This window comes from Leuciscus leuciscus (genome assembly GCF_965113295.1).
Source record: "Leuciscus leuciscus genome assembly, chromosome: 15".
Lineage (NCBI taxonomy): Eukaryota > Metazoa > Chordata > Actinopteri > Cypriniformes > Leuciscidae > Leuciscus > Leuciscus leuciscus.
The window spans coordinates 18250364-18276675 of NC_138739.1; the positions used below are offsets into that span (position 1 = coordinate 18250364).

General features: G+C 36.2%; 3 protein-coding genes and 1 long non-coding RNA gene across 4 annotated transcripts in view; 2 read left to right on the plus strand and 2 right to left on the minus strand.

Annotated features, from left to right (window-relative positions):
- The first annotated feature begins 484 nt into the window (after nucleotides 1-484).
- On the plus strand, nucleotides 485-9762 carry LOC309475671 (uncharacterized protein). Its single transcript, XM_082138585.1, has 4 exons — nucleotides 485-1028; nucleotides 7303-7614; nucleotides 8441-8549; nucleotides 9106-9762. The coding sequence occupies exons 1-3, from the start codon at nucleotides 755-757 to the stop codon at nucleotides 8530-8532; spliced, it is 678 nt and encodes a 225-aa protein (XP_081994711.1). The 5' UTR covers nucleotides 485-754; the 3' UTR covers nucleotides 8533-8549; nucleotides 9106-9762.
- LOC309475700 overlaps nucleotides 9760-26312 on the minus strand; it is a 28217-nt gene continuing 11664 nt past the window's right edge. Inside the window, exon 2 of the long non-coding RNA XR_014197788.1 lies at nucleotides 9760-9796. This is a non-coding gene — a long non-coding RNA (uncharacterized lncRNA). The remainder of the gene's footprint in view (nucleotides 9797-26312) is intronic.
- On the minus strand, nucleotides 15480-20982 carry LOC309475665 (CD48 antigen-like). The gene is made up of 4 exons (XM_082138571.1): nucleotides 20788-20982; nucleotides 19584-19904; nucleotides 18968-19243; nucleotides 15480-18890 (listed from the first exon to the last, which is right to left on the minus strand). The coding sequence occupies exons 1-4, from the start codon at nucleotides 20834-20836 to the stop codon at nucleotides 18733-18735; spliced, it is 804 nt and encodes a 267-aa protein (XP_081994697.1). The 5' UTR covers nucleotides 20837-20982; the 3' UTR covers nucleotides 15480-18732.
- Nucleotides 24254-26312, plus strand: part of LOC309475595 (uncharacterized protein) — a 374444-nt gene continuing 372385 nt past the window's right edge. The window contains exon 1 of the mRNA XM_082138428.1: nucleotides 24254-24443. Within this exon, the coding sequence (XP_081994554.1) occupies nucleotides 24398-24443 (46 nt within the window). The 5' untranslated portion in view covers nucleotides 24254-24397. The remainder of the gene's footprint in view (nucleotides 24444-26312) is intronic.

The following is a 26312-nucleotide window of genomic DNA, read 5'->3' on the forward strand; positions in this document are numbered from 1 at the left end:
AGTACCACCTGACTTTTGCAACTAATTTTATATTGAACTGGCTTCTTGGATGCCTGGATTAGCTTTTGCCTATACTAGAAAGTTCATACATAGGATTTGTAAATACAATGAAGAAATTTATGATAAAATAGCCTTTTCCTAGTTCTACAATGGTTGTCACCTGGAAAGTGTACCATTTTATACTTGAAAGTAACAGTTTTTATCAGAATTGAAGAGAGATGAAACCTTCTCTTTCTGACACAATGATCAGTTGGGCTTCTCCGGTTGATGCATTATCATGTTTCCTGTTATTATCTTGTCAATTCATAATAAAAGACCCATGTTTGCCTCTGTGCCACCCTGAAATTTGAGAATATACAAATTGCCAGACAAAAGTTTTTATCTCAACAGCTTTAAAACTACTGATAGTTATAAATTATGTTTATAGAATAAAGTAAGTAAGTAAGTCCAGGGACTGACCATAAATGAGCTCATAATATCCCTTCTGTACTGTACATGAATGTGAATGACAAGGATCACTTTAGAGAACTGCCTAAAGACGTGAAACTATAATATCAAATATAGTGTAACACTGTAATTTACCCGTATCAATAGAGGAATAGAGCTGTAAACAAACAATACATTGCCTAAGAAACTGTTTTCATTAATATAATGTATTTACAGAACAAATACTACACTATTATATAACAAAACTGTTCCTCTTTGTTCATCAGGTGTGGTTGGTGACACAGATGGAGAGAAGACAGTGTCAGTGATGGAGGGAGATTCTGTCACTCTAAACCCTGATCCTACAGACTTACAGGGAGATGAAGAGATAATATGGAAGTTTGGTGATGAAATCATTGCTAAGGAAACAAATGGAATCATCTATTCAGGTGATGTGAAATTCAGAGACAGACTTAAGCTGGACAAACAGACTGGATCTCTCACCATCACAAACATCAGAACTGAACATGTTGGACATTATAGTGTAGACATCAGGAAGAGTACAGGTACTAAACTGAAGACATTTCAAGTTACTGTACATGGTGAGTAACTTATGTCAATCAATTGTCTCTGAACAGGTTAGTTGCAGTGGAATGATTACAAGTTTTATTAATATGGGTTAAGCATTTATTTTTTGTAAATTGAATAGTAATAGACAACAGCAGCGACAGTAAAAAAAAAAAAAAAAACATAGTATTTGTGCTAATACTAATTCAGTGTAAATGTCAGTAAATTCTTTAAAAATACTTCACATTATCCCAAGAGGGTTATGCTATTTTTATGTCAACTTTAAGAAGAAAAAACATAGACGTTTATAATTGACCAAATCCAAATCCAAGTCTCCAAATGTTACAAAATTAATTTAGTATTGAATTACAATTTGTGTATTAATTTCTCTTTCTTAATATTTTTTTTTTTTATTATTATTTTTTTTTAACCACATGAGACTAGGATACAGTTAGGGAGATTTATTCTAACTCTAAGAAACAAAATGCCTTTAATTTGTTTCAAATCATATGTGAGGCTATATATTGAAATCCTTTTGAAAGGTAGTGTTGGATTAAAGTGTGACATTTTTGTGTACATTTAAAGTGTACATTTAAAATAAGAAATCCTAGATTTCTTTTATAACCTAATCCAGTTTCTACTGAATAAAATGTATTTGTATAGCGTTTTTAAAATATTTTACAATATCCAAAGCAAGCCAAATGCTAGAGGAGTAAGAAATACACTGCCCCATATTTCACACTAAACAATATAAAAAAAGTTTTAAAAAAAAGGGTTAGGGTTTGCTTAAGAGTCAATGATTGTATCATTATTGCAGTGATTATGTTTCTAGCATGTTATTGTCAGGGAACACAGACTCAAGATGTTGTAAGTAATGAGAAACAATAACAAACGTTCATTCAATCAGATAAATGGCAAGGTAAGTATAGCGCTTATTAACTGAAATAAGAATATGTTTCTTCTTACAGGGTCTAGAAGAACACACTGAGAACTGGAGATGGAAACAGGCAGGAGTGGAGATGAGGAGAACAACACGATGGTAGGTATATCAGGTAAGAATCATAGATATCCATATAAGGCTAGATGTCTTAAGGTGGAGTCTCGAACGGCATCACCGGCGGCCATCTTGTCACAGGGAAGCTTTCTGGCGAGCTCTGTGGTATCTGAAGTAAGGTGAGTGATCAGCACGAACACAAATCCTCTTATCTCGCTGAAATCTTGACGGATTTACAAACGGTTTGGTTTCTTACAAACATTATTAACATGGCTATAATTCCCAATGCTTGAACATGTATGTTATAATTATTCATATGTATGCAGTGTCATAACTACATCTCTGACGTTTATAACAAACCAAACCGTTTGAAAATCGGTAGAAAATTGAGCAAGTTATGGTTATTTAAAAGTACATGCACCATTAAAACACAATGTTACGAGTGAGCGAGCTCCCTGTGGCAAGATGGCCGCCTTGTGCGGACGTCGACCTCCATTGGCCAGCAGCGCGGACGAGACATCTAGCCTTTATTATATGATATCTATGGTAAGAATAGCTAGGTTTATTCTCGACGCATCCGCTTGAGCGCGAAGGTGCGGGCGGCAAAAATGCCGTCATTGTGGTGTGGGCGGTCGTGCGCGTTGGGTGCGCAAGACCCCATTTCGCTTGGCGGTGTGCATGGCTTTTTTTGTAACAGCGCGCGCGGCTCCACATCCGAAGATGAACGACTTCGAGCCGAATCTGGCCGAGCTCGGACTTCTCACCACACTGGCACCCAGTTTGCACGTCTAAATGAGTTGCTTACATTTTAAAAATGAGCATACAATAGCATAACAACTATTTTTAATGAACATAAAGGTCCATGTTTAATACAAATGTTCACGAAACTTAATGAAATGTTTAGTGAAATTAGAATTTTTTTTAGAGATCGTTAATTTTGTTATATTGTATACACATTCTCATATCCATATATTTTCTTTCATTGTCACGAGTAATAATCTCAGGGTTTACTGGGTTTTACACAATTCTTTTTGTAGTGTGGTATTGGTGGTGGTGTCCTAAAATAAACATTGTCACGTGTGTAGCTTTCTTCTTCTCACCGCTGATTCCTGATGGTTTAGAGGACAATTACTCGAGTCGCCCCCTGTCGTTTCAAAGAATAGTACAACGGCGAGCGCGTCAAGTACACGCCTCGTCCGTTTGGGGAGGTACGCGCTCAGTCAGCAGAGACTGAATTGACTGACTGAATTCATTCAGCGCGCGACTCTCACAGTGCATTTTGGGTATTCTCTAGCCGTTGAGCATACATCGGTTGTACACTTGTTATTACGGTGCATTGTGGGATTGAAAGAATGCACTCAATAACATCCACTATGGTTTCGGACAGCACTACAAATGGATGTCCCCTCTAATAGTGCCATATTTGCAGAGGTGTTAAGTCCAGGATCAGAAAGTAAAAGTCCTCCTCAGTATTTTGTTCCAATCACCTGGATTTGTTAATTAGCACAGTTTTTCAGCCAGGAGATCAGCTGGCTGAGTTCATGGGTGGAATAAACATATGGCAGGACTTCTACTTTCTGACCCCTGGACTTTACACCTCTGCCTATTTGTACAGTTGTAGACCAGACAAAGATGATGTGTGTGGTGTGTGCTTTTGTGGTGTGTGCTTTTATGGTGTGGTGCAGATGAGGGTGATTGCTGATGATTGTGGAGTGTGTGCAGGTGGGAGCCAGGGAGGATGATGGGAAATGTAGTGCTTAGAAATGTAGTGATTAGATTAAATTAATTTAATCTAACTAATCTAACTGTAGTTAAATTAGATCGGGCTCCGATTTCCTTTACTTGTCATCTGAATTTATGATTGTTTGCAATAAATAAATGAAGTTTATGGAACACACGTCAACTGTATTTCCTCGACGGAAAGATGGTCACTACAGGTGTGTGTGTGGCCCAGACACACATAGCAGCAGCTGCGTATAGGGAAAAGACCACCTCCTTGATCCTGCCAGGATAGACGGGAAGAGAGGGCTTTGAATCTGCTTCCTCTGGAACTACACTGATTCTATTTTCAGGATCAGGTTCAGAAACTTCATTTATTGGAACAGACTTTAAGATTTCAGTCTCTCAAACAAACTTTAGAATTTCATTCTCTGGAACGGACACTGGGATTTCTGTCTCTGGAACGGACTTGGGAACTTCTCTCACTGGAACGGACTCGGGAATTTCACTCACTGTAATTGACTCAGGAATTCCATCTCACGGAACCGGCTCGAGAATTACAGGAAGGATAAGGGGTTTATTGGGGGTAGATCGACTAAGCAGGAGAGCATAGTTTATATATTGCTCCATCGCGCAGGTGTTAACATCCCATGGCATACAGGGCTCATATAACCCTATATGAAATATTTTCATTAGCAATGCATTATCTAAATACACGATGGAAGACAGCTCTAAGAAATCTCTTATTCCTCAATCAGACAACCTTTTTGGAGAGTGAGAAAAACAGGTTGATCAGGCAGAGTTGATGCTCTTGGTTGTGGCATATCAGTGTAGGTCTGGTCTGGACTCGCAGTAGTAGTGAGAAACATTAAAAAAACATTTATTCATTCAGATAAATGGCAAGCGAAGTATATTGCAGGGAGACAACAATCATGAAGATGAGGATGAGGCTTGAACAGTCCGACTGAGGCATAGTGCTCCGCATGGACATTTTCTCACCAATGGATCACTGATTAACTGAAATAAGAATGTTTTCTTCTTACAGGGTCTAGAAGAACACACTGAGAACTCGAGACGGAAACAGGCAGGAGAACAACACGAAGGTAGGTATCTCAGGTAAGAATAACATCCAAAGCTTGGGTGAGTCCTGGTTGTAGACCAGACAAAGATGATGTGTGTGCGTTTATGGTGTGGAGCAGATGAGATTTTACAGTTTGTATGTATTGTTGAAACAGAAAAGATAACTTTATAGGAACACATTTTACAGGAACAAAATTTTCTGTCTCAGATTTTAGACTCCTCTTCACATTGCTATTTCAAGTAACTGTGACTGTGTGGAAATTATAAACTTGTTTTCTGTTTTAAACTATTTCTGTTTCTTCTGCTTGTGTGTTTGTTGTTGAGACAGATGTTGTGGAGTCAGTGTCAGTGGTGGAGGGAGATACTGTCACTCTACACACTGGTGTTATTAAAAAACAGAGAGATGATCAGATACTGTGGAAGTTTGGAGATCAAGTCATCAACACTGATCGCTTAAGCAGGCCTGCTGACTCAAGATGGAGTAACAATCAGACCGGAGATCTCACCATCAGAAACATCCAAATCGATCAGTCTGGAGATTATAAAGTGGAGATCAACACCATCAGTATGATTTTACACAGAAAATTCTATATTGCTGTTGGTGAGTAGCTGTTCTGTTAAATTCTATTATATATTGACTCTGTGATGACTCTAGTAAACAACACTCAAGTTTACATGAAATTAAACAGAAATGTAATGCTTAAAATGCAGGATAAGCATGCAGGATTTATGTAGTAATTTGCTGAGACAGATTTCCATTTCTTTATCATATGCTATTCTTTGAAAGAAAGAAAGTGACATGTGAAGGCCAAGTATGGTAACACGTACTCGGAAATGTGCTCTCTGCATTTAACCCATCCAAGTTAGTGCACACACAACATACACTGCAAACCGTGAACACACACATGGAGCAGTGGGCAGCCATTTTATTCTTCTTCTTCTGAATTGAATGGCGGTTGGAAAACCAGTTTTGGTGCATTTCCGCCACCTACTGGGGTGGAGTGTTGATGGACAAGGGAAAGTAAAAAAATAAAATATAAATTAAATTCTTCTAATCAAATGTGTTCTCTTAAGATATTCTAATAAAGCAGTAGTCACTTCTGAATTGTTGTTTAGCAATGTTAACCTCTTTAATTCTACATCCTTAATATATTCTTTGAGCTGAGATCTTCTTTATAACCAGCACATTTTAGAAAAACATTTTCAACGGTTTCTAATTCACATTTGCTGCAAAATTCTGTATTATGTTTACCAATTTTAAAAAGTGATTGATTCAAAGCTGTGTGTCCGATACAAAGTTGTGAAATCATTGTATCATCCCTTCTTTTGCTGCAAACTTCTCTCACTTTTCCTACTTATTTATTTATTTATTTATTTCATATAAGTGTCGTCCCTTTCCTTCCTGAGTCCACAACTCTTGCCATCTATTTCATTTCCCATGTCCACAAGAATATCCTGTCTTGAGTCAGTTTTTCCATATTTAAATTTTTTTTTGACTTATAAGGCTTGATAATGAATCAGAACAGATGACATCTTGAGGCAAATGTACCTCTTCCACCCATTGAAGGGCCATTTGAATAGCAATCAACTCTGAAGAGTAAACAGATAAGAAATTAGATGTTATTTTACTTATTTTAAACTAAGTCCATCTGTTGAATGACGGTAGCTATATGCCCAGATTCAGGATCTTTTGAACCGTCAGAATATATTTGAGTACAATAATGATACTCTTGATCTAAATATTGTTTCACCAACAGATCTTTAGAAATCTTTCTCTGAGGGTCATTCATTTCTTCTAGTAAGTGTAGATCAGAACATCGTGTAACTACATACTGTACAAATAAACAACAATATAAAATACTTATTAAATGTTAAATGTCATGTGGGGATATTTATGGGAATGTTTTATTTGAAATTGACAAAATGTAAGAACTTCTTCAAGAAAATTTTACTCTTTAGCCATTTTAAATGTGGATAAATATTAATTGAATTAATAGCGTAGCAGTCTTAACTTCATTCTCTGCTTGTCAGCCCTGTACCTTGTAACCACAACTTTGTTTCGATAGACTTATGAATCCACCTGTGTTCCCTTACTCTTGGAAGTTGAGTAAAACCAGCCATCATATTAGAGCTTTCTATAAACAAGAAAGTGCTTCCAATTGTGTTTGCAATATGCATCAGATGGTTAGATAATGGATTGTGGATGTACTGGCTGATGCTATATTACAGACAATGACTAGAATCAAACTGAATCCATGTCAAATATTAACATGATTTTTCATTCTTTTTAAAATGTCATTTGGTCAAATTATAAAATCGTGTTGCATTAGCCAATGAAAATTCAGTAGCTATAGATCCCTTGACACAAACATGCTCCTTTCATATGTGCATTTCACCTCTGTCGCTCATGAACTACATTTAATGTGAACCATGTTCCCTAAAACTTATCTGTTTAAAAAAAATATTATTAAGATGTTTAATCATATGTTCTCTGTGTGTGTTTGTTGTTTTGACAGGTGGCGTGAAGACAGTATCAGTGAAGGAGGGAGAATCTGTCATTCTACACACTGGTGTTACTGAAATACAGGGATATGATCAGATATTGTGGAAAATTGAAGACAATATCATTGCTGAAATCAATAAAGGGACTAAACTATTCCTAATAATTGACAAAGATAATGAGAAATTCAATGGCAGACTGCAGATGCATCACCAATCTGGATCTCTCATCATCAGTGACTCTGAAAACAAAGACTCTGGAGTTTATCATCTGAACATGATCAGCAGCTCATACACCTTACAGAGGACCATCAGTGTTACTGTCAATAGTGAGTATATCAAATCTTTCAGTATCAGTTTGAACATAGGAAATTCTATGCAAAAAATGAAACATTGTAGAGAGAATTAACATGATTTAAAATATTGTCATAAAGAACCTTGTATTTCAAGAACTGTATCTGTTCATTATAAAAAGAGCAAGAGGTTGTAAATAAATGAGTGAAAACATAATCTGGCATAGAAGAGCTTTAGTTTTTAGCACTTAACATGTTCTCTCTGAATCTGCTTGTTATTATTTTGAATTAAGTACAGTAATGCATGCTGTAGGTTTGCTGAATTACTGAAGCTATAACTGCATGATGATATTAAACTACATTTTCATCTATCACCACCCTCTGCTATTTACAACAACAGAAATCACTCAGGTTATATAGTGTTGATGTTTATTGTGTGTGTTATAGATCAGACACATTCACACTAATATCTGTCTTTATCATTACAGTATCAGATCTACACTCAGGTTATATGCTGATGTTTATAGTGTGTGTTATAGATCAGACACACTCACACTAATATCTGTCTTTATCATTACAGTATCAGATCTTCACTCAGGTTATATGCTGATGTTTATAGTGTGTGTTATAGATCAGACACACTCACACTAATGTCTGTCTTTATCATTACAGTATCAGATCTTCACTCAGGTTATATAGTGTTGATGTTTATAGTGTGTGTTATAGATCAGACACCCTTACACTAATGTATGTCTTTATCATTACAGTATCAGATCTTCACTCAGGTTATATAGTGTTGATGTTTATAGTGTGTGTTATAGATCAGACACACTCACACTAATGTCTGTCTTTATCATTACAGAGTCACGTTCAGGTGCTGTATCAGGAATATCTGGTGCCAGTGTTGCTCTGATGGTTTGGGCTGTAACTGTTGTTTTACTGCAAGAAGGATAAGTAACCAAGGCAAAGGTGTAAGTATTACATGCAAACAACTTGACAAAGAAACAACATTAATACAGAAATATTAAATACAGCACTGATCTTGTGCTGCTTTATTTTAGACAGAACAGCAAATAGAGGAGATCTGGTGCAGTTTTGATCAAAGAACACAATGCTGCTGGATATTTTAGCCATATAATATTTAGTAATTTACCCCATTGATTGGACACCAGTAATTGATTTAATTTAACAAATTGTTATTGACTCCTGAACCAGTGGTCAATAAGACCTTTTATATCCATTGAATCTGTCAGTGTTGATGTCACTCTCCATTAATTAGCATCATATCAGAAATAAAAGACTAAAGAACAAAGACTAATTTAAATTAACATTTATAAATCACAACATATTCTCCACAGTGTGTAATACATTATGGTACAGGCTAATCAACTAAAACAAGGTTAATGCAGGAGAACAAATAGCTAATATTATTATCATCATTATTATCAACACTATTATTTTTTCAATACTGTTTTCATTTTTTAACTTGGTGTTTTTACTGTGAATATTTCTGTGTTTTTATAACAGGTTTCAGTGAAGATAAAGTGAATGAAACTCAGGATCAGGATGAATAATGAGGAGAATCAACGTGTAATATGTGTAATAATCTGTAACAATTTAAACATGTGCTTTGCATGACATACTGATCAGTGTAGATATATGTAACAATTTTCTTATATTAGCCTAATTGTTTTTTTGTATTGTCAATGTCTGAAATGATTGAAATGAAACATGAAAGCCTGTAGGCTGATTTTTTTTAATGCGAAGACTCAAGAGGATGTGGCGTTTACACACGCTCCCGAGAGCCTTTCTTCCGTTCTGACATATTAAATGAATGCTAATACAATGTTCAGGATAATGCCGAAAGAGCTATTATGTACTGTAATGTCTATGTGTCATGCAAAGAGAAGGAATTAATGTAAACTATAGTCTCACAGTCTTTTTACTTCTAAGCAAAAAACTAAAAATAACTTTGCGGTGGGTATATCGGGGCATTGAATCACGATCAGTCTCTTGTCCATTTTGTGCTTGAGCATGAGTAATAGTTTGCTGGCTGCAGTTCACTTAACACGAGTAAAGATATACTGCTGTTTTATATGACCTTACTGAACTGATTCATATTTCAAACTCTTTTTAAAATGAATCAAATACAAAAGAAAATGTGATTTTATGAATCCCTGATTTTTTTATTTTGTATTATTCATTTTATTGTGGACTTCTGTTTGTTGCCTGGACTTCCTATTATTGTCTTAAATCTGAATCCTTCTCATTTGTAATTTTTCTGTATCACAGATATTTGTAAAGCTGATATATCATAAGTAATCTGAAACTGGTGTTTCTTCTTTGTGTAATCTTATTTGCATGGGAATTGTGACTGATCTTATATGTGTAAAGTGCCATTTCTGTTCCAATAGTATCTCCATACATTGATCTATGTGCAAATACACAATAAAGCCAATTGCTAAAACTGGACAAAACTAATACTTTTTTTTTCTATGTTGTCAGAGTGAACAGGGTGGATGGATTGCAAGTTGCTGAAATTGACCAAGGCAAAAAGAAAGATATATGCAAAGTTTTAACATGTCTGATCAGTAGAGGTTGGTCATTTGTTCTTTTACCTATACTTTTTTTTTTTTTTTTTACTAAATGGGATCTGACTAGCATCAGACTAACATTGAAGTAAATAATACAAGATATACAAAAAAATAGGACCAGATATGATGAATTAAGACCAGGAGTCAAGAGATGCATAAATTGAAGACATTTTTTTACTAAAGAATAGTTTGCAGTTTCATCAGCAGAAGTCAGCTTCAACACTCAAGGAGTTCATAGGCCGCTCTGCCGTACACACTTAATACAGCAGCAATTATTCTTTAACACAGGTCACTGAACTACATCATCACGTCAGATTGAATGATGATTGATTAAGGGACAAATGTCCACATATGGGCTGTGAGTCAGAAGAATATCTCCATCGATTATCTGGAGGACAGATGGTCATTTTACCTCCCCTGCGTGACAGTAGCTCACCTCAGAACATCCTGTAACACACACACACACACACACACACACACACACACACACACACACACACACACACACACACACACACACACACACACACACACACACACACACACACACACACACACACACAGAGGTGGTTGAGCTCTAGCTCTGACCAGGAAATTTTACCAAAACATGCTGATAACGTACTTTCTCTCAGTGAGCGGTTCAGACAATATTCGTCATTATTCTCTAGTGATTGAAGATGAAAAGTAAAGTAAATGTTTTAACAAAAAATTGCCGTGTAGGCAACAGGCCTGAGTGACCCCAGTGACCTCGTCTTTCAGGGTCAGCTAGAAGAGTAAATATAGTTTTTTTTAACAGGTGTTCGGTGCTTTTCTCACATGTAACTTTATAATTAGTCAATCTCAGAAGCTTGAAGATGTCATTCAAATCATCCTTGAAGAAGTCATTCAAATCATTTGATATTTAGAAGCATAAATATTGATTAATAGCTCATTACAAATCACTCAACAGATATACATTGAAGCGGAATTTCGGAATAAGTGCCAATATTGTATAGCCTGGGAAAACCCAGACAACTTCCGGCAAATTTAGATTTGCTCTGCAAGTAGTCTGGCAAAGAGCTCATTGAAGGCCATTTCCATGCCGTGGAAATCGCGGCACCAATCAGAAACGTTGAGGCGGGCTTTACACGATGACGATCGCTCTGATTGGTTTTAGGTCTAGCCTATCCAATTGTGCCCAGAGGCATTTGAGCGACGTCCACTCCGTTGGTGAAGCACACCAACTTTTAAATGCAGCATTATTATATTCAAATTGCAAACACATGAGGACAGTCTCCATGAAAGACCCACTGGCAGATGAACGTGCTACTACATTTCTCTCCGAAACGGTAGGAAATTAAATTAGATTTAATAGAGGATTTTAACTGTGACAAGATGATTGACAGGGCAGTTTACATAACGGGATGCACGCGACAGATCCGTACGATAAAGATGATGAAGTATAGTATGTCCCAAAGTTGCCTACTTTTTTGCTACACATTCAAAAGTAAATACATTTTCTTCACAAAAAGAGTATACTTTTATGGCGTAGTGTAACATAGGCGAATTGGGACGAAGCATATGGCTTTACACATGACGATCGCTCTGATTGGTTTTTGGAGTTTTAGGTCTATCCAATTGCGCCGAGAGGCATTTGAGCGACGTCCGTTGGTGACGCCCCTTTGGAAATGATTTGTCTATGGAGCTTTGCCAGACCATAACTCAGTTACTACTGAGAATGGTCTGGTTTTAACCAGGCTAAATATTGTATAAAAACATTTTAAAATATATATTTTTTTTAAATAAACATTTTTTAAATATATATCATTTGTGGAAAGGCGTAGGACCAAAAAAATTTTGTTAAATCATTTCATTCGGTCGGACTGTGTTCCCTGTCAAGTCGAGTCACCTTTATATATCAGTGATAATGTAACAAAATTTGTTTCTAGAAGAAATGAGCGTCATAGTCCAGCTTAAGTAAGTTCAGTGATGGTTAATTTTTGTTGTCAAAAAAGTTTTAATTTAGTTCATTTATATATATAGCCGCTCTGGAGAAAACAGTGATGTCATTGTCCAGCTGAGTTCAGTTTCATTTAATGGTGTCAATGCAGGCAGATCAATAATATTGTGGAATATTAACTAAGCAAGCCCAAAGCCAAAGGCGACAAAGGTGGAAAAGGCGATAGTGGCAAGGAACCAAAACTCCATCAGTGACAGAATGGAGAAAAAACCTTGGGAGAACCCAAGCTCAGTCGGGGTTCAGTTCTCCTCTGGCTAATGAATGAACAGTGTATGATTATGATTCAGGCAGCATTATAAGTCAGAAGTCAGATTGGATCAGAACATTCAGAATATTATCCAGTTCCATCTGGTTGAAGATGGGAGTCATCAGGATCAGTTTGTTGAGGATCAGTGCCGATGGCTGTCGTGTCGATGAGTTCTTCACACGGGAGAGTCTATCTCTGCTGACACTTCAGGGATGCGTTGTGGTCGTGTCTAGGCTCAGGTCCATCATTTGATCTCGGTACGCCCAGGATCTGGCTGATTACACCTCGGAATAAACAGAAAGACTAACATTAGCGTAGATGCCATTCTTCTTATGATGTAACGAGTACATCGGGTGTTATAGGAAGTGTTCCCAGTTCCGGCTGACCTAATTTATGCAGCCTAATAATCATTGAACTGATTTGAATAATAGGAATGTGTAATGTTGTATGTGAATGCTAGGTCAAAGAGATGTGTTTTTAGTCTAGATTTAAACTGACAGAGTGTGTTTGCTTCTCGAACAATGTTAGGAAGACTGTTCCAATGGATCTACCGCTAGCAGTCGATTTTGATATTCTATATTATCAACTGGCCGGAATTTTGAGATCGCTATATCGTGAAGGACTATAATGCGTTAAGAGCTCGCTCAAGTACTGCGGAGCTAAACCATTTAGTGCTTTGTAAGTAATCAGCAATATTTAAAAATGTATACGATGTTTAATAGGGAGCCAATGCAGTGTTGACAGAACAGGGCTAATATGGTCATACTTCCTGGTTCTGGTAAGTACTCAAGCTGCTGCGTTTTGGACTAGCTGTAGTTTGTTTATAATGCATGCAGGCCAACTACCCATAATAGCATTAAAATAATCCAGCCTTGAGGTCATGAACGCATGAACTAACTGTTCCGCATTTTTCATTGAAAGCATATGTTGTAATTTAGATATATTTTTAAGATGGAAGAATGCGGTTTTACAGATGCTAGAAACATGGCTTTCAAATGAAAGATTGGTATCAAAGAGCACGCCCAGGTTCCTAACTGATGAAGAAGACTTGTCAGAGCAGCCATCAAGTGTTAGACAGTATTCTAGGTTATTGAGTGCAGAGGTTTTTGGTTCAATCAAAGTTTATATGGGCTCCATTTGAGTTTTCCTGCAGGGCCCAAGTGACAGCCCATCAAAAACTCACATGGGAATGTTGGCGGGGGCGTTTATCTCATCAGTCTCAACACTAAACACTCCTGAAGAACAATATTAGATTAGGCCTATATAAATCTGTAAATCGTCTAAATCATTTGAATGCTCCAAAGACTTTATCTAGCCTAGAACTCACCATCCAGAAGAAAACAACAAAAACAGAACAAAGCAGCATAAATAATTTATTCAACCCTTTGAGGTTAATCCGTCATATGGTTTCACGCCAGATACAAACAATCAGAAGACTCCTTCAGTCTGCTCACCTTGGTGTGGTGCTTGGTTGTGTACATGTCATGAACGCGCTTCTCTCTGAAAAGAGCAAAAAAGCTCAAATACTGATGTCGTAGATCAGTTTCTCATCCTGGTTTTTATTCCTTATCTTTTAATAACACTGCAAAATAGAATACTGTGTTTATCACTTGTTTCCATAGATACTCTATTCCAATAGGCTATAATGACACATTTTTAGTGCAGACAGGTCAGTAAGCTCCGGTTAAGTACACTTTATATCTTTGACAACAGAAAGCTCTCATTCTGGTGCTGTTATTTTTCTTTCCAGAAAGTTGCAGCACTTTTTTGGTTCGATCTACTGCTGTTTTAGGCAATCAATGTTTTAGCCGTCAGTCAACCGCACACATGCAATAGTAAACAGGAGCAAGATGTTTGTCCACTCAACAGAAACCACTTTCATTTGGGTCTGTCTGACACTAAACTAACCTGAAATAAACTCAGATGACTCAAAAACAAAAATGATTCGTTGAATTTAATCAATTTTCTTATCGTAAGTGGTTGCACACAATTGATTTTAGCTACATTTAAACAAATGAATTAAGTTGAACTAAAATTTATTAAGTTAAACTTAATGCATTGTTTAAATGTAGCTAAAATCAATTGTGTGCAACCACTTACGATCATTTTTTTTATTAAATTCAACGAATAATTTTTTTCAGTGAGTATTGAGACAATATGTATCTTGCATGAGGGTTTTTGCATTTTTTTATATTATTTAACTACTGTTTTGAGGGGATATTTAAAGATTATATGTCATTAAATGCAATAATCTTAAATGGATATCTGTTCTCTGATCTAAATGTAATGAAGACTGCAGACGGTCTCAGTTCTTGTGGTTATTTCAACATCTTCTCTTCTCTGCCGTTACAGACCCTGTCTAGAAAACAACAGCATTAACAAAACTTCTTTTTTATTTACATACCTCACAAAATACACTGAATAGAGTACAAAGAAGAACTGACTTGATTCAAGTTTACACATTAATTATTTGTTTGTGTTGTTATTTTCACGTCTCATTTCATATATGTGTTGTCCCTTTGAGTTCCAGACCACATCCTGTAGATGTTTGACAATCTCTCAGCAGACACAAACTGACCCTTATGTTTCATCATGTATTAAGTGAGACTTTAAAGTTCAGACTTTGTATTTATTTCCTACTAGTGTTTAATTAATTCTGCATTCTTTTAATACATTCTGCATTCTTTCTTGTTGAATGAAAATATATTGATATATATTGAACAAAAATGGGTGGTTGGGGGGGGGGGGGGGGGGGGGGCGGCAACATATATTTATAAGCAACATATACCACGTTGCTTATAATTCCCATGGATTGTGGGCCCTGCTCACTTTTATTTAATTTTATAATGTAAGGTCTTCAGCTTCTTCCTAAAATGTAATATTATATAAATACTTGATTTTTGAATTCACTAAATTGAATTGTTTCATAAGGTAAGCAAGGCAAGTTTATTTCCTGTATATATCACATTTCTTACACAATGGTAATTCAAAGTGCTTTACATAAACATTAATCATAAAATAATCACAACAAGTGCATAAGAAATAAGAATGACAATAAAAGACTGATTAAAATGTATTTATATGTATCAAAACAGTTATAAAAAGAATTAAAAGAGGAGGCATGAATAAGATACAGTGAAATCAGTCAGATGTAGCACAGTGCTCATTCAGTAAATGCACAGCTAAGATGTGTTTTGAGTCTGGATTTGAATACTGTTGATGTCTTCTGGAAACTGGTTTCAGTTGTGACTGGCATAATAGCTAAAAGCGGACTCACCATGCTTAGTGAACCCTTGGTGAACCCTTGGTATTTCTAACTGACTTGATCCTGATGATCTGCATGTCTGTTTTATATTCAGTGAGCATATCTGCAATGTATTGAGATCCTAGGCCATTGAGTGATTTATATACAAGTAATAATACTTTAAAATCAGACATACAGTAAATGTAACTGAAAGACAGTGTAAAGACCTGAGGACTGGATTGATATGTCATCATTTCTGGCAGAAGCGTTCTCTATGAGCTGCAACTCTTATGTTTTTTTTGTTTGTTTGTTTTTTAGAGAGGAGTCCATTACAATAATCCACCCTGCTGGTGATGAAAGCATGAACAAGTTTCTCTAAGTCTTGACTGGAAACAAAACATCTAATTATTGCTATATTTTTTAGATGATAGTATGCTGATTTAGTTATTGCTTTTACAGGACTACTGAAACTAAGGCCCGACTCCAAAATCGCATCAAGATTCCTGACTTGATTTTAGTTGTTTGACCCCTAGAGTGAAGGTGTGTCTTTTTGTGACAGTTTTGTGACAGTTTTGTCTTTGTTTAACTGAAGAAAGTTTTGGCACATCCAACTGTTAACTTCATCAGTGCATTGGCACAGGGAGTCAATTGGGCTGTAATCGTTAGGCGATAGGGCTAAGTAAATCGGTGTATCGTCTGCATAGCTGTGGTAAGCAATTTGGTTCTTTCTCATTATTTGGCTCAGTGGGAGAGTACAGGTTTAATGGGAGCGGTGAAAGAATTGAGCCTTGTGGGACTCCACATGTCATGGATGTCCACTCAGACTTATGGTCACCAGTTCACATTGTATCCTATCTCTTTTAACTATGACCTCAACCATATGAGGACCATCCCAGAAAGCCCGACCCAGTTTTCCAGCCTGTCAAGAAGTATGTTGTGATCGACAGTGTCAAATGCAGCAATGAGGTCGAGTAGTACCACTGATAATTTGCCTGAATTAAGGTGAATATCATTTATTATCTTTATGAGCGCTGTATCTGTACTATGATGCGGTTGGAAAACAGACTGAAGCATTTCAAGTATCCATTCGAGCTTAAGAATTTGTTCAGATGATTAAAAACAACTTTTTTTTTCTTTGTTTTTACAATCTTGCTTATGACCGGAAGATTTGAGATTGGTCTACAGTTGCTTATAGTCTTATCCAGATTGTTCTTTTTCAGGAGGGGCTTATACTGCAGTTTTAAGGGACTTTGTCCCAGAAAAAGTAAGGCTTTTACCACTTAGAAGATCTGGGAGTGGGGAGCGTGTCAAGGATGCAGGTTGATGATTTAAAATGCTGTACAGTTTCTTTCAAGATTTTACCATTATTTGCCTCGAAATCAGAAATATAAATTGTGGTCCGGTCTGTATGACCTCAGCAAAACACGTGGATATGCCTTTGCCTTTCTGATATTATTTCTCTTCTCAGAAATAAGGAAGCAGACTCAATTCACTGGCTCTGGGGTCGTTAGTCATTAGCAAAAAGAGTGCAGGTGTTTTTTTAATTGCTGTTATAATATTTGTAAAGAAGGTCTGTCTAGCTGTGCCTACTTCCACATTGAAAGCATGAAGGCTGTCTTTATAGATGTTTATAGATAGACTACTTGTTTCGTCTTCCACCACATATGCTCAGCATTTCTCCACTTTCTTTTCATACTTTGAACTGCTGTTGTGATTCTCCAAGGTGCTTTAGATTTCCCAGTGTTCTGACTTTCACAGGAGCAAAGTCATCAGTAACATTCTTAAAGGGATAGTTCACCCAAAAAATGAGATTTTCGTTCATTATTTGAAACACAAATGAAGATATTAAGATATTTGAATGAAATCTGATAGATTTCTGTCCCTCCACTGACAGTCTAACCAACTATCACTCTGACGCTTCAAAAAGTTCCCAAAGAGATCATTAAACTAAACTATATGAATCGAGCAGTCAACATTTTCAAAAGAGAAAAGAAAAGACAACTCGCCAACAACTCCGAGCAAAATTACAGCCTGGAAGAAGAGCAAAACTGCATCAAAGGAAGGTGGAGCCCTGGCCATACTGGAAGCCATTCAAAGTTTGGAAAATAACTTTAATCGTCAACTGGTGCAACTTCGAGAGCAGGCCAAGCAGAATTGCAGTCGTTAGCCAAACTAAAGCTGAACAGTTCAATGTTTTGGTTGATTGGATCACAATTGGACAATGCTAAATAGAGGTGTAAACGGGGTCTAAAACGTCCACTTTCGACCACTTCCAGAGGTTTTTGAAAACGCATTCGACTGGATTGCTTTCGTAGAGTAAACACTCATGTGGTCGTATGCATTCGAACAGCCACAAAAGACTGGCTTCTCTCCGCCTATTGACCTAATGCGTGAACATTATGGGAAGCTGCTAAACTTTGTCGGCTGAAGAACCAAGTTTGGTTTGAAGATGAAAAACATATGAAGCCTCACATCATTCCTGATTTCTAACACTCACAACGTTTGGCGTTCATTCTCATATTGCGCAGCATGTTTAAGCTTCTGCAAGAACCAATGAGGTTCGTTCTCGTGTTACGCAGCACGTTTGAGCTTCAGCAAGAACCAAAGAGGTTCATTCTCATGTTACGCAGCACGTTTGAGCTTCAGCAAGAGCCAATGAAGTTCATCCTTGTGTTACGCAGTATGTTTGAGCTTCTGCAGGAAACAATGAGGTTTGTTCTTGTGATCAAGCAGGTTCGGTTGAGCTTCTGTTTATGTTCGCTGATCAATATGTGAAAAAAAGCCTAAATTCAATCTGTCCATCATATAAGTAGTTTTACATTCTCTTTATTAACTTTTTGAAGCTTCAAAGTACTTGCGCAGCTGTCAATGAAGGAACAAAAAGCTTTCAGATTGAATTAAAATATCTTCATATCTTCAACAAAAGTCTTACGGTTTGGAACGACATGAAGGTGAGTCAGGGCTGGATTTACTTCATATTGAGACATATTAAGTGTCATTAATTTAAAAAGTAAAAAACAATATTATTTTTCCTCATTGTAATTTAACATTCTTGTTTACAATATCTGGTTCATCGATGTCTGATGTTGATGTTTGTTCTCTCCACTCCTGTTCTGGATCTGATGTCATAAACCAGGACAACAATGGCAGCCACCGCAGCCACGCCCATCAGAGCAGTGACGACCAATCGGATCACAGCTTCAGTGGTGTCAAAACAAAGGTTGCAGCCTGAGGAAAGACAATAAGTAGTAAACAGCTAAATAAATAACACCACCGAAAAACCTCTAACATCACTCCAGGCCTACCTGAACTCAACCAATTGAGATCACTGATGTGTTTGGTCTCGTTGCTGACGGGATTGTAGATCACACAGCTGTAAGTGTTTTTATCCTGATATTCCACCTCCAGAGGTAGAGAGAGACTGATGCTGAGATCAGACACACTGATGCTGGACAATAAACTGATTCCTTTGTACCAGGAGAGAGTCACATGACTCACATTCAACACTGAACACAGCAATGAACATTTTGATAAAGGATTTTGTGTACAGTAACTAGAGATGTCAGGAATGGGCAGATGAGCTGGAAAACACAAGAAATAAATGACAGTTAGTTAGAGGGATGTTTTGTGAGGGATTCAACGTTCACTGAGTTCACTGAGTTTATTATAATGTGAGTCAGTTAGTGCAAAGAGTGCACAAAGAGCACTGATACCGTCATCATTTTAACTCATATCCTAACATTTATAATAATTCTAATTTAACATAGAATTACACTGAGACACGAATGGCATAAAAAGCTTTTTTTTTTTTAAGTTGAATATAAAGTTGGATTCTGAAATATTTGTATGGGTAAATGGAACTAACATGAATACAAAAAGACAGGAAAATGCACTCTACAAAATAGGTAGAAATCTACTCACAATAAACAGTAACATTGTAAATCGCGGCTGGATCCTTAGTTCCGATGATTTGTTTATAAACTCCACTGTGTTCATGGCTGATGTTTGTGATGGTGAGAGATCCAGTGTGATTATCCAAATGGAGTCTGCCTATGAATCTCAAATCCTTATATTCAGTAGAGAAGACACCATTTATTTCCTTGAATCTAGCAATGCGAAAGGTTCCAAACCTCCACTCTATCGGTTCATATCCCTGTATGTCAATAATAGATTCTAGAGTGACAGAATCCCCCACCGTCACTGGCACTGTCTTCACCACATCTGACTCAGCAACAAGCACACCTGAAGAACAATATTAAATAATGTAATTATAAAAAATATGGCAACACTTTACAATAACGTCCTATTTGTTAACATTACAATGTGTCATGAGTTAACAACAAACAACAATATTTACAGCATATTTTAATCTGGTGAATGTTGATTTATAAACATACTGTTGTTCATTGTTAACTCATGTATGTTTATGCTACTGTTAATTTATACAACTTTAATGTATTAGTAGCCATGTAGAAATTAACAGTAGGCCTAACCTATATATCTATCTATAGATTCATAAATGCTAATTATCTTTCTTTTTCAGTCAATGACACCATATTACATTCACTAATTAACAAATTTATACTGTACTAATACCAAAAATGGAAATCCTCTGACGTTAATGCCATGAGAACAAGAGATATTACATATTCACATTAAACCATTAGCCTAACATTAGCCGCCAGGAAATAAAATAAAAAAAATCAATAAATAACAAAATTAGAAATAAAAAATAGAAAAAATACATAAAATCCAGTGTTTTTTTTCTAAAAGATTTATATTTAATTTAGTAATTTTTAAAATGTGATAATGTGCAAAATTTGTTTTGCAAACTTTGCATTGAGCCCAGTTCTTTTTATGTATATGGTAATTTCCTAATAAAACAAAATAACTGTATAATATGTTGTTCTTCACATTCCATGTCATTCTCAGTATAAAAAAGCACATCAAATACACACATTTCTATCATACACTTTCGTTTTCTACTAACAAAGGTTTCTAAATCTTGCAAAGATTGAGTAAATGCAGTGAAAAAAACAGATATTTTTCGTTACTCGCAAGATTCAAATCCACGGACTTAAACATCATGTGTGTTATTTCGAGTGACGTCATAGACTGTACTTACCAACCAGATGAAAAAAACACAAACAGAAGAAAATAAACGCGTGGATCATTTTCTCCAACCGTTTGAGATAAATCGCTATAGTTTGCAACCGATTTCGACAGAAAGTGTTTTTTAAATACTATCTGTAAATACCTCGAAATACTATCTGTAGATAATTTGATGTTTAGAGTCAAACAGACAAACTCCTCCCCTCTGCGCGCCTCCGTGAATACGCGCGAGAACGCGCTCAGTTTGGTGTACAGGAACGCGCTCAGCTCTATTGGTGTGGCTGCTCGGGTGTTTATAATAATGTTGTCTTTAATCAGTCTGTGTTCCTCAATACATTCAATAGAATGATGCTCTTGACTGATCTTTACTGCAGCCTTTACATTTCTAGAGTAGATGAACTTCATTCTGTTCTCTAAGTCAATTCAATTCAATAGGCTATAGCCTATTTGTATAACACTTTTCACAATACACATCGTTTCAAAGCAGCTTTACAGAAAATGCACGTGCCAATACATTCAAATTTAGAGTGATCTGTTATCAGAGGTAACTGTCTAAGTTATGTATTTCAGAAATGTAAATACAAGTAGAGCCCCGAACATTATCATGAAGCCTATTCCAGAGTTTAGGAGCCAAATGTGAAAACGCTCATCCTCCTTTAGTGGACTTAGATAGGTACTACCAGTCAGAAGACCTCAGTTTGTGACCTTAAAGAGTGTGATTGTAAGGTGATAGAAGATCGGTTAAAGGAATAGTTCACTTAAAATGATCAACATCATTTACTCATCCTCAAGTTGTTTCAAACCTGTATAAATTTCTTTCTTTTGCTGAACACAAAAGAAGATATTTTGAAGAATGTCGGTTCCAAACTGTTGATGGAGCCCATGACTTCCATAAAACCTTCTGGAAGTCTGTTTGGTTACCGGTATTCTTCAAAATATTTTCTTTTTCAAGTTTGAAACAACTTGAGGGTGAGTAAATGATGACATAATTTTCATTTTTGGATGAACTATCCCTTTAAATACACAGGAGCTAAACTGTTTAGAGCCTTATAGGTCAATAGCAATCAGAACTTAATATGTAACCAGAAGATAAAATTAGTGTTATATGATCATATTTTCTTGACCTAGTAAGAACTCTAGCAGCTGCATTTTGGACTTGTAGCTTGTTTATTGAGGATGCAGGACAACCAGCTATACAGTAATATAGAGGTCATGAATGAACTAACTTTGTGTTTGAGACCCTTGACTTCTGACACACAGCTCTCATACTCGCAGAGGTGTTGCATGTCATTTTTCTCTTGCAGCACACGTTTGGTTCAGTCTACATTCAATAGATGTGAGTAAAAATCTGTCTTAAAGGAAAATAATGTCTTTGTCTGTTTACCCATCAGTCAACCGCACACATGCAATGTAAACAGGAGCAAGACGGTTGTCCACTCAACAGAAACCACATTAATTTGGGTCACTCTTCCACTAAACTAACCTGAAATAAACTCAGACCGCAGCAAGTTTCACTTTAACTCAGAAACTGAGCTGAGACTGTCTAAAGCATTCTGTGGAAACGTGTTATAACTTGCAAGAGAGAAAAAACACGTTCATTTGACTGTTTTTATTCCAAAGTAAAGCTGTTTTGAGGGAAAGTCATATATTTGCATATGTCAGCAGGAAGATTAGCCGTTCACACACACTAACACTCAGACATCCAGGAAAATTATCACTTTTATTTGTGTTTGTTTCTGTGTTATTGGCCTTTTTTTTAAAGGTTCTCTTTATTTTGCTTCTTGTTTAACACTTTTTGTTCACTTTTAATGCTAATAGGCTTGTCCAATCAGATCAGACTCATGTTTAGAGTTGTTTTAAGATAAAAATTCTGCAGTCATTGAATGCAAATAATCTTGAATAGGATCTGATCAGTTCTGAGATGGTCTCAGTTCTTGTGGTCATCAACATCTTCTATTCTGCGGTTACAGATCGAGTCTATGAGGAACAACAGCATTAACAAAACCTTTCCCTCATTTACAATCCTCACGAAATACAGCGAATAAAGTGCAATGAAGAGCTGACGTGATTCAAGTTTACACATTAATTCTTCTTGCACATGTTATTTTCACTTCTCATTTCATGTATTTTTTTGTGACTTTGAGTTTCCAGTAGACCACATCCTGAGACAGTATTTGTCTCGGCAGACACAACTGACCCTTAATGTTCTTATATTTTGTTGTCTAGGGAACAACAGCATTAAAAAACCTCTCCATCATTTCCAAACCTCACAAAAGACACTGAATATAATACAATGAAGAACTGACTTGATTCAAGTCACATTATTGTGTACACGTCAATTCTGTGTGTGTTTTTTTCTTCTTCTCACTTCTCATTTCACAGCGACTATATATTTTTGTTAATTTCAGTTCCTAGACCAATGACATATAAGCTGTTCAGGTTGTGTTTAACATGACTGATGTTTCAATCATCATCATCATCATCATCATCATCTCTTATTCTGCAGGCCAGAACACAGTTTCAGCAGACCACATCCTGAAGACAGTTTCTGTCTCAGCACACATACACTTTCACTCAATGTTCTTGTGTATTTAACCCGCAACTTTCTTTGCACAATTTAATGTAAATGTGCATTTAGAGAGATTCAAAGTTCAGAGTGTTTATTCATTCCCTGCTGTCATCACATTTTGCATTTTGTTTGACGTAGATATGCGATTACAAGGAAACTGAGCATGACTTGTGACGACTTGTGATATTATCAAGCCATAATTTCAAATCATATGATACTACATTTAGTATTTAGGCTATATATTGCACAACTTCGCCTCCTAGTGTCCTGAAATGAAAATGTCTGATTCATGGGTAATAAACTGAAGTTGACCTCAGATGATGTAACATAACTGTTTATTTCAACATTTGTTATTTCAACATTTTAACTGTTTTCTTTCAAAATGACTAAATAGTTGTATTGGGCATTTTTCCCCACAATGTACATTTTGACCAAAACAGGATCAGACAATTTTGTTGTATGGTGATTAAATGCTCATGTAAAATGTGATTTAACAGATTATGCTCATAGGAAATATGTGCTAATAATAGGTTATGCTCATAGGAAATATGTGCTAATAATAGGTTATGGAGATGATCCAGACAAGTGAATGAGTTTTAAACTTATTTCTACATAAATAACTTGTACTGACTTGTACTGTCTGTACTGATTAACAGCAGCACTTGTCTTGATTCTGTTGACAGTTCCAGGCTATGATACTGACAAGATTACTCAGAAGATTAGAAATATCAAGAATAAAATATGCTCTCTCTCTCTCTCTCTCTCTCTCTCTCTCTCTCTCTCTCTCTCTCTCTCTCTCTCTCTCTCTCTCTCTCTCTCTCTCTCTCTCTCTCTCTCTCTCTCTCTCTCTCTCTCTCTGTGAAAATGTTCAACCGTTTAACCAACTCTATAGGTTCACTTTGGGACACTAGTATGACGTAACACATCCGCTACCTTCGCAGAAATCACGTGACTTGGTCCGTTTGATTAGAGCCCATCATCATCATCATCATCAGTAGGCGATCCTGGATCACTGCTGTCATTCAGTTTGGATGCGGTAAGAAGTGACATCAACATGAGGAACCTTTCTCTGCTTTTGGGGCTTGTATTACTTGTTCACGGTGAGTCACGTTAAGTCAACACTTTCGGTTTTCAAAAGGCGCATGTTCTGATTTTTTTTTTTTTTTTTGTGAAATTCTGAACCAGTGTTTCTTACCATTCTTAACTATTATTACCTTTATACAAATATAAATAACACTGAATAATGACAGGATGTCAGCACCATTATAAGGGTTAATTTTAGTAAGTTATTTTGTGCATGTGTGTTTAAAAGTGAAAACTAGAGGGTTCTGATTGCCTGCAATTTTCGTTCACTATTTTACGTGAAAACCGACAACACAAACAGTGTTACTGCTTATAGTGGAATATTTTTAACGTTTCTTTCTTCTTAATTTGCGTGACAATGTTTATTGCATCACAACTTTCAGTGGAACTAGGTCTAAAGCGGAAATAGAAAACACGTGGTCACCATCAAACAAGTAAAATTAGAGAGAATTTTTATTGCTGTTATAACTTGATCCTGTAACAGCAGGTGTGGGTTTGGTTTGTGTCATGACACGTTTATATTTCTTCAGAATAATTATGCCACCCGACCACACCTTGTTTCACTTTAAAGATTGCAGTTAATTATTATTATTTTTTATTGTATGATTGCAAGAACATACAAAACCATTGCCAGGGTAGGCTGTATTGAGAATTACCATAGAAATGACAGTTTTAAGGGCTTTGGAGTTGCTGGATGTAAGGAGAGTGTCCAGGTATTTAAGTTCCTTACAAAAAACTAAAAAGTAGGGCTTAAGGACCCTGACATTTACATTTGTGTTTAAAAAAATATATATATATATATATATATATATATATATATATATATATATATATATATATATATTTATACTACAGGGCCGTTGAATGCTTGAATCTGATTGGTTGACGAACGTTCTAAGGTGTGCATTATTTTCAGGGAAACGCACGGCTAAAGTAGTTCCAGGCAGGTCTTGACCGCATTACAGTTCCATATCACTTCGCGTAGTCAACTGTAATAACGGAAAATCGGATACAAATCAAAACAAGAAAAACCATTTCGCCCCATGCGCTTGATCTGCAATTTTCAATGTCTAGCTTCACAATCAATAGAAACATGCAGTTTAATTTGAATAAATAAACTATAAAGTCCTATCTATAATCAATAGAAAATTAAACTGAATATAGGCTAAATAAATGGATAGTCCTGCAGCACGGATTTTTATTGCAGATAATTTAACAAATAAATAATTATTGATAGGCCTACTTGTTAAAAGGGCTTTGGGTTTCATTTATTTGGCTAGGCTACTGTCATCTGTCAATAATAGAAAGAAAAAAAGAATTAACGAATTCATTAAAACGAATTGAATTAATTAATAAATAATAATATTGACGCACATGCTTTTCTGTCTCATTATTGCAACATCTCTCTCTAATAACTGCATTAATAACTGCATAAAGCCGGGAACACACTTTAAGGCCGGTTATGAATGTAATTTGATACTTATGACTGATCATGCCCAAACGCGTGTTCAGCGCGTTAATTCAGTCTTGTTCAAAGTCGGTGTTTAAAATCTGCTGCAGTCGATGAAAACAGTCAGAGAATGTGTCAGCTAGTCGTGTGACCCCAGCATTAGTCTGCTATCAGCGGCTCAAACCTCCGTTACTAACTCTGAAATGACGTTTTGGAATTAGCAACGGAGGCATGGGATTAGATGCGTAAGAAATTAGTCCTTCATACAAGAGCATTTTAATGACAAAAACTTTACAAACGTCTTGAAATACATAATCTGAACAATGTTTCGAGGTGTGGTAACTGTAGTATAAGCGGAATAATTGACTTCAGGCCGTTGAATTATTAGAAAAATAATGCACACCCGAGGTGTAACGGCCACTCCGCTTCGCGTCGT

Coding starts and splice junctions, on each gene's coding strand:
- LOC309475671 (XM_082138585.1), top strand. CDS start 755: ATGGAGGGAGATTCTGTCACTCTAAACCCTGATCCTACAGACTTACAG. Junction 1,029..7,302: donor ATTTCAAGTTACTGTACATG/GTGAGTAACTTA, acceptor TTGTTTTGACAG/GTGGCGTGAAGACAGTATCA. Junction 7,615..8,440: donor CATCAGTGTTACTGTCAATA/GTGAGTATATCA, acceptor TTATCATTACAG/AGTCACGTTCAGGTGCTGTA.
- LOC309475665 (XM_082138571.1), bottom strand. CDS start 20,836: ATGATCCACGCGTTTATTTTCTTCTGTTTGTGTTTTTTTCATCTGGTT. Junction 19,905..20,787: donor GTGTTTTTTTCATCTGGTTG/GTAAGTACAGTC, acceptor ATTGTTCTTCAG/GTGTGCTTGTTGCTGAGTCA. Junction 18,891..18,967: donor TCTCAATTGGTTGAGTTCAG/GTAGGCCTGGAG, acceptor GTCTTTCCTCAG/GCTGCAACCTTTGTTTTGAC.